We start from the raw sequence: 9,038 nt of genomic DNA, 5'->3' as shown, positions 1-9,038 counted from the left end.
CAGCTTTCTTGCCCCGAGTGGGCTCTTTATAGGATTACCCCCCCCCCGGCACACACCTCCCACCCTTGGAATAAGCAGCACCACCCTTTGTATTTCAGTAGTTTTTCCCTGAGTGGGCTCTTTATAAGATCTCCGCCCCCCCACCCGCCATGCGCACACATCTCCCCCCTGTTGGAACGAGCAGCACCACCCTTTGTATTTCAGTAGTTTTTCCCTGAGTGGGCTCTTTATAGGATCTCCATCCCCCCCCCCCGCCATGCGCACACATCTCCCCCCTGTTGGAACGAGCAGCACCACCCTTTGTATTTCAGAGTTTTTGCCCCGAGTGTGCTCTTTATAGGGTCCCCCCCCCCCCCCCACCATGCTTTGCACACACCTCCACCCTTGGAACGAGCAGCACCACCCTTCCTAATTCAGCTCTCTTGCCCCAAGTGGGTTCTTTTTATAGGGTCTTTCTCCTGCCGTGCTCAGCGCACCGCTCCACCCTTGCCGGCACACACATTAAACGCACACATTTATCACACAGCTTGTGAATCTTGCCTGGTAACAAAGCAATTCTTGTTTACCCAACTCGGAGGGATCATTTTTCAGACCTCACAAATCCCCTCTTCACCTTTCCCATCAGAAAACACCTCCCTGAACAATAAGAAAATTGGGGCCTGCCACCTGATAGCTCTCCCAAGGAACCGGCCGGAGAGGAATGTGCAGAGCTAACAGGCTCTTGTGAGACGGCCTTTGTGCTGTGCGTCTGAATCTGCTGGGGACGCCCTGCCGAGGCTTTATCCCATCCCCTGGAGACTGCAATATATATATTTATGTGTAGAGAAATATATCTTTTATGTAGACCTAGAAGACTCCAGGCCTTCCTGTCTGCCAATCGAGTAAAATATTAACCCACTTCTTTCTCTTGGACACAAAGCGTGCTCAATGTTCCATAGGATCAAAGTAGGGCATGTGCTTGGCCCGTTCTGCATCTTGTACCATAAATTCGGTGGGAACTTGCTTTTAATTAAATGCTGTTCATATAGGAAGTTTGTGTCGATTTTTATGGCTCGGATTCTTGGTGCTCTGGGACCGTTGTTGTGATGAAGCCTGTAGATTCTATCCGTGCTTCAAGACCATAAATTGAAGTGTATGTGAATCTTGAAGTTGGGGTCTACGTTGCATTTTTTCTTTTTTTTTTTTTTTTTTTTTTTTTAAAGGCCATTGCTGTTTATAAAATGCCACTAGGACTATTAATCTCCAGTGATCCTGCCAGTATACCTTGGACAGAACCTTTCCTGTTTCTAACTGATCGTGCTAGGCATGGAAGGAGGTCTGTCCCAGCGTGGTCAGTTTGCATCCTTTCTTCCTGCTTTTGGAGCTACTGGACACCATTATTTTTTTTTTTTTTTTTTTGCTGTCTGTGAGACTTCCCTTTACTTCACCTCGTGAGGAAATTTCTCCAAAGCAAGGCATACTCCCGTCTTGGTTGTCGCCAAAACCTTTGTCCCGATTTTTGACCATTCTCTCATTTCTTGCTCAGGATTTCGCTTTCTGTCTTGGTGACCATGGTCATCGGGACACAAGGGTTGAAGCTTCCCAGTGGGGAGACGGACAGCAACACAAACTTGGCAGAAGGTCCAACTCTTCCCTCCATACACTTTAACATGGGCTATGGTAGTTCATCTTGCTTGTTATGCCAGGCAATGTGTGATTGTTGGTACCACGCATGAAAACCAACATGGGCGGTCGTCCGGCTTAAATGCAATTTTACATAAGGAAAGTTCAGGTACTTTATGTTCTATCAATCGTCTGTTGGCCCCTGTACAACCATGCTGAGAGTTTTGGACAAAATTCGAGACCCAGTTCATCCCCCCCATTGCTTTGTTCTGTGTTGGCAGCCTATCACATGAACCATACTTGCTGCATGGTAGAACACAGGAGTGTCCTCACCAGTATTTGTCTAATAATTGACATGCAAAACGCCCTCACCCAGGGCATTTTGTAAAGTGCGGTCTTCTGAGATGTCCAGGATCTGGCAGAGGTTCCTGAATCTGGCCAAACAGAATAAGTGGGTGTGTAAACCCAAAATATACTTTTGAGTTTGACATGTTTAGCTGTATACAGTCTTGAGCAAACCATGGTTGGTTTGACCAGGTCAACTTTGAGATCCTGCCAGAAACCACTTCATGATTGGACATATCAAGTTACTGACTTTCAATTGGCAGGTGGCCGTGGGGTTTGCAGGAGCCATGCCCTGATGAGCAGGCCAACTGGCAGCAGCTGTTTTGGAGTTTCTGGCATGCAATCGCCCCTTTTAGGCATGGGTGCTCAACCTGTGGCCTTCCAGCTGTTGCCGAACTACAAGTCCCATCATGCCTCTTGTCTGTGGGAGCCGTGCTTTGTAGCTGTCAGCCGTGCAAAAGGCCTCATGGGGCTTGTAGTTGCGCAAAAGCTGGAGGGCCACAGGTTGAGCACCCACGCCTTCAAGGGACAGTCGCGTGCCAGAAATCCCAAACGGCTGCTGCCAGTTGGCCGTTGGGCTGCTCATCGGGACATGGCTTCTGCAAACCCAACTGGCCAACGGCCAACTGGCTGCCAATTGCAGGACAGTAACTTGATATGGCCATACAGGTAGTGCTGTTTCTGGCAGGATCTTCACTTAAAAAAAAAAAAAAAAATTGACCTGGTTAAGACTCAAAGGATGAGCACACCTTCGCATAAAGCTGTAGATGTTTGACCAGAATTTTTTGACTTCTTACCACGTGTCAGTTTTCCCCAGCAGCGTGCCGACCATTGAAGGTGTCTGCAGCATGCCCGCTTTCTGATCTTCATACACACCGGGGCCCATCACCTGTTTGTTGAGGGCCCCGTTGGCAAACTCTGGCCTGAGGACTGGAATGCGACTGCCTGTCCCGTATCGGCAGTAGATGCCTTGAACATGGGGTGCTCAACCTGTGGACCTCCAGCTGTTGCGAAACAACTACAAGCCCCATCATGCCTCTGCCTTTGGAAGTCATGCCTTGTACCTGCCAGCCTTGCAATGCCTGGTGGGATTTGTAGTTCTGCATCAACTGGAGGGCCACTGGTTGAACACCCATGCCTTCAAAACCTGTTTCCCCGGTGTGCTTTTTATTTTTGTTTTTCTTCTCCTACCTGACCTACTTGGAGCAGCACACAGACCTTACAAATTTCTCACTATTACTTTTCTGTTGTATGCCAGGTGCCTGTACAGCCCAGGGGATGCCCACGCCTAGTTTCCATACAGGTTTTGATTATGTTGGGTGCCATCCAAATGCCAAACCCCATTACACATCCCTGCAGCGCGCGGAGCTTGTGGATTTTTTTGCAGTGCTACTTCCTCGCTGCCGGCGCTTGATGTTCCAGATAGCCTAATTTCATCTCTCTGCGTTCTCTACTAGTTGGCCCATCCCTTGCAATCATCGTCCTTTGACAGCTTTTAAGTAGCACAAGCTGTACGCGGACCGTGTGGTCGAAAAGGGTGTCGTGAAGTAGCAGGAGGTGTGGTGCGATGTGGGAAGTAGCTAAAGGTGTGATTCGTATGGTAACAGATGGGAGCTTTAGAAGGTGATTGCTGAACCAGTGATAATATGTGGGTGTTGGTGCTAAAAAATAAATAAATCTGGCAAAAAGCCGAGGCATGATCTAATGATGGGGTTTTTTTGTTTCCTCTGCAGGTTCCTACCAGGAAAGGGCTTGGTTATACACCCAGCGATCGGAGACCGATTGGACATTATTTGCCCCAAGGGGGAGCCATCGCGGCCTTATGAGTATTACAAGCTGTACATGGTTCGCAAAGAACAGGCTGAATCCTGCAGCACCATTATGGATCCCAACGTCTTGGTTACGTGCAACCAGCCGGATAAAGAATTTCGATTCACCATCAAGTTCCAGGAGTTCAGCCCCAACTACATGGGCCTGGAGTTCAGAAGGAACCAGGATTACTACATCACATGTAAGTGCCCCTGCGATTTAATGGGAGGGCAACGCTGCTGCCATGTTCAGCCGTACCGCTCCGTCTTCCTATACTATGACTGTACAATGAGTTATTAAGGCTGTGTTGGGGCATTTAAAGGATTTGTATAGTCATGACCCCGAACCTCCCTCCACTTTGTGCTGCAGCTTTGTTCACATAGAAGACCGATGGCAGAAAAAAGACCAAGTAGTCCATCGAGTCTGGCCATTTTTTTTTTCTCGAGTATAGATCTAGGTTTGTCCCAAGCATATTTGAAACCATTTACTGTTGACCGTCTCACTACCTCTGGAAGTTTATTCCAAGCATCAACTACCCTTTCAGTAAAATAATACTTTTACATAGTAGGTGAGGTCGAAAAAAGACACAAGTCCACCAAGTCCAACCCATCTGTGCGATTATATGTCAGTATTACATTATATATCCCTGTATGTTGCGGTCATTCAGGTGCTTATCTAATAGTTTCTTGAAACTATCGATGCCCCCCCGCAGAGACCACCGCCTGTGGAAGGGAATTCCACATCCTTGCCGCTCTTACAGTAAAGATCCCTCTACATTGTTTAAGGTTAAACCTCTTTTCTTCTAATTTTATTGAGTGGCCACGAGTCTTGTTAAACTCCCTTCTGCGAAAAAGTTTTTTTCTCCCTAATTGTGGGGTCACCAGTACGGTTTTTATATATTGTGGGGTCACCAGTACGGTATTTGTAAATTGAAATCCTATCCCCTCTCCAGCGTCTCTTCTCCAGAGAGAATAAGTTCAGAGCTCACAACCTTTCCTCATAACTAAGATCCTCCAGACCCTTTATTAGCTTTGTTGCCCTTCTTTGTACTCGCTCCATTTCCAGTACATCCTTCCTGAGGACTGGTGCCCAGAACTGGACAGCATACTCCAGGTGCGGCCGGACCAGAGTCTTGTAGAGTGGGAAAATTATCGTTTTATCTCTGGAGTTGATCCTCTTTTTAATGCCAATATTCTGTTTGCTATGTTAGCAGCAGCTTGGCATTGCATGTCATTGCTGAGCCTATCATCTACTAGGACCCCCAGGTCCTCTTCCATCCTAGATCTCCCCCCCCCCCCCCCCCCAGAGGTTCTCCCCCCAGTGTATAGACTGCATTCAGATTTTTGCCACCCAAATGCATTATTTTACATTTTTCTACATTGAACCTCATTTGCCATGTAGTCGCCCCTCCCCCGTTCATTTGTTCAGGTCTTCTTGCAAGGTTTCCACATCCTGCGGAGAAGTTATTGCCCTGCTTAGCTTAGTATTGTCTGCAAATACAGAGATTGAACTGTTTATCCCATCCTTCAGGTCGTTTATGAACAAATTAAATAGGATTGGTCCCAGCACAGAACCCTGGGGGACCCCACTACCCACCCCTGACCATTCTGAGTACTCCCCATTTATCACCACCCTCTGAACACGCCCTTGTAGCCAGTTTTCAATCCATGTACTCACCCTATGGTCCATGCCAACGGACCTTATTTTGTACAGTAAATGTTTATGGGGAACTGTGTCAAATGTTTTTGCAAAATCCAGATACACCACGTCTACGGGCCTTCCTTTATCTAGATGGCAACTCACCTCCTCATAGAAGGTTAATAGATTGGTTTGGCAAGAAAGATTTCTTCATGAATCCATGCTGATTACTGCTAATGATATCGTTCTTATTACTAAAATCTTGTATATAGTCCCTTATCATCCCCTCCAAGAGTTTACATACTATTGATGTTAGGCTAACTGGTCTGTAATTCCCAGGGATGTATTTTGGGTCCTTTTTTAAATATTGGTGCTACATTGGCTTTTCTCCAATCAGCTGGTACCATTCCAGTCAATAGACTGTCTGTAAAAATTAGGAACAATGGTCTGGCAATCACCTGACTGAGTTCCCTAAGTACCCTTGGGTGCAAGCCGTCTGGTCCCGGTGATTTATTGAGTTTCCCAAGTCTAAATTTAATTCTGTCCTCTGTTAACCATGTAGGTGCTTCCTGTGTTGTGTCATGAGGATAAACACTGCAGTTTTGGTTACTGAAGCCCCCCGATTCCCTCATGAAGACTGAGAAGAAGAATAAATTCAATATCTTCGCCATCTCCCCATCCTTTGTAACCAGATGTCCTTCCTCATTCTTTATGGGGCCAATATGGTCTGTCCTCCCTTTTTTTTTTTTTTTTTTTTTTTTACTGTTTACATACTTAAAGAATTTCTTGGATTTTTTTTTTTTGCTCCGCTATGTGTCTTTCATGTTCGATCTTAGCCGCCCTAATTGCACCCTTACATTTCTTGTTGCATTCTTTGTAAAGTCTGAATGCTGATGATGATGATGATCCCTCAACCTTGTATCTTTTTAAGGCCGCCTCCTTTGCTTTTATATGCATTTTTACATTGGAGTTAAGCCATCCAGGACTTATTACCCAATTGGATGCATTGGCTAATGCCCTTATTTAATATGCTCTTAAAGCCAAACCCATATCTCCTCCATCTTCTTTGTTCCTAAGATTTTATCCCAGTTCATGCCTTCTAGCAAGGATCGTAGTTTAGGGAAGTTGGCTCTCTTGAAATTCAATATCTTTGTATTCCCCTTTATGTTTCCTATTTGTGTGATTTTATACTGACCTGTGATCGCTGTTACCTAAATTGCCCTGTATTTCCACATCCGTGATCAGTAGATCCAGTAATGCTTTATTTCTAGTTGGTGCGTCTACCATCTGACCCATAAAATTGTCCTGCAAAACATTTAGGAACTGGCGAGCCTTAGATGAATGCATGGTTCCCTCCGCCCAGTCTGTCTGGATAATTAAAATCCCACATTATAACACTTCCCATCCTTGCTGCTAATCCAATTTGTGATAGATCTGTCTCCCCTTCCTCGCTCAGGTTAGGGGGCCTATAGCATACTCCCAGTATTATTTTTCCCCTTGGCTTCATGCTTCATCCCTTTGGAGCTCTACCCATAAGGATTCCACCTCCTCCCTAGCTCCCTTAGTGATCTCATCTCTCACATTCACGTGTACATTATTCTTGAGATATATAGGCATACCCCTCCCCCTTTTTTACCCTCTCTATCCTTGCGATAAAGGGTATACCCTTGAATGGTTGAAGCTTTTGAACCAAGTCTCTGAAATTCCCACAAAATCCAAATCCTCCTCGTACAACAGTATTTCTAGTTCACTCATCTTGCCTGCCAGGCTCCTGGCATTGGTGAACATGCCACATAGTTTAGACCGGTCGCATATTATCCTCTTATTGGGTATTCCGAGATTGCAACTAGGACTTGCTACTATACTTACCTTGGTTTTATAAGCTTTGGTCACCCTAACACTAATGTTTAAAAACCCCTCTAACTTTTTGGCCATCTTCACTCCCAGCTGATCTGCACCCTCCTCATTTAGGTGCAGTCCGTCCCTTCTATAGTACAGGTGATAGACTGAGAAGTCGGCCTAGTCCTCCAGGAACCCAGACTCCTCCTTACTACACCAGCTCTTCAGCCACTTGTTTACTTCCTTAATCCCCCTCTGCCTTTCTGGTGTGGCTCGATGTACCGGTAATATTCCTGAGAATACTACCCTGGAGGTCCTTTTCCTCAATTCAGCTCCCAAGTCCCTAAAATCGTTCTTTAGGACACTCCATCTGCCTCTGACTTTGTCATTGGTGCCAACGTGCACCATGACAGCCAGGTCTTCACCAGCCCCTCACAGTAATCCTGGCTTTATTTTTTTTCTTTTACTTTTGTTCTTGTATTGAGAAACCGCTTTTATTACTCCCTGTGATGACACCAGGCTTGTAAAAGGGGGCAGCAGGGATTAATGAGAAGTCAATGTCTAATAACCTAGGCAAGCCCCCCCAGAACTACATTTCCCAAGTACCCTTTCTCTACACTCTGACTTCTGGGTATCGTGGCAGCATTATTTTATTTTTTTGTGAAAGAGCTGAATGTGTGCACATGGAGAGGGGAGCAGATGGGCAGAGTTCTGTAGTCCAGAGTAGATCCCGGGCAGGTTTAACAATGCTGGTTAAGATTGAAGTGCAGCATTGTCAGCCCGTTACAGAAAGTAGGGAGACGCTGGATTTCTGACAGGTCATCTGGTATGTTGTGTAGGATAGGATGGTACACCAGGCATTAAGAAAAGCACAGGGTATAGGATAACTCCTTGGTGCCTTCCATGCTCTCAACAAAATGTCCAACTATACAGAAAACTGGGCTCAACAATTCCTGTTTACCATGGCGACTGAGGGGGAAAACAAACCTCTACTGACCAGGCCATTAAGAGTCTCCTCAACTGCCTAGGTACTCTGGGACTGTCCCAGGATTTAACCAAGATCCTGGTGTCACCTGGATCCAGGACATATATACCACTGCTGCATCCCGGAACCCTAATTTCACCACCAAATAGCAACTCTATACTAGTATGGTAAGGTGAAGTGACCCTGGCCATCCGTACTTTCTGGCATTGGTGTCATAACTGGTGGCCCATTGTCCCTGGCTTTTTTCTGTGGAGCTGGCTCCTTTTTATATTGGAAAGATTTTACCAGGTCTAAAATATTTCCATTGTTCTGCTACCCTCCAAAAAAAACTCCCTTGATGCAGAAAGAACCTCGGCATTAGCTGTTGGGCCTATAATGAGCCTAAATAATGTAACTCTAATCACGATATGGCCATCTGCTCATTGCACCCATATGAGATTGTTGGACCTCCCATTCTAAGAAAAGTCCATTATGGAGTTGCCCTCCTTTTTTGAAGCTCTAACATCCTCCATTCTGGGAAGGCCACAAAGTTTTGGAAGGTGTTTGTGGGTATTTTTGAGGCCACGTACTAATGTCAGATTGGAAGACCAGGCTCACCATCGGCATTCCAGTTCATCCCAAAGGTGTTCAGTCGGATTGAGGCCAGTGCTCTGTGCCATTTCAAGTTCCTCCACATCAAACTGGTCAAACAATGTCTTTAAATACATGGTTCCACTTTTCTGGGAAGGTTTCCAGCAATATTTTGAATGTGTCTTTGGAAATTTGTGCCCATTAAGCCAAAAGTATTTGTGAGGTCATGTCCTGGTGTTGGATGAGAAGA

The 9,038-nt window shown here is 45.8% G+C and overlaps 1 protein-coding gene across 1 annotated transcript in view; it reads left to right on the top strand.

Moving 5' to 3' along the window:
- Positions 1–3,680: 3,680 nt before the first annotated feature.
- The window catches only part of EFNB1 (ephrin B1), a 29,892-nt gene continuing 24,534 nt past the window's right edge, over positions 3,681–9,038 (top strand). Inside the window, exon 1 of the mRNA XM_073600767.1 lies at positions 3,681–3,958. Coding sequence (XP_073456868.1) covers positions 3,790–3,958 — 169 coding nt within the window. The 5' untranslated portion in view covers positions 3,681–3,789. The remainder of the gene's footprint in view (positions 3,959–9,038) is intronic.

This window comes from Aquarana catesbeiana, linkage group LG09 (assembly GCF_042186555.1).
Source record: "Aquarana catesbeiana isolate 2022-GZ linkage group LG09, ASM4218655v1, whole genome shotgun sequence".
NCBI lineage: Eukaryota > Metazoa > Chordata > Amphibia > Anura > Ranidae > Aquarana > Aquarana catesbeiana.
The sequence above is the reverse complement of the archived record's forward strand: the minus strand, read 5'-3'. Positions and strand labels throughout refer to the sequence as shown.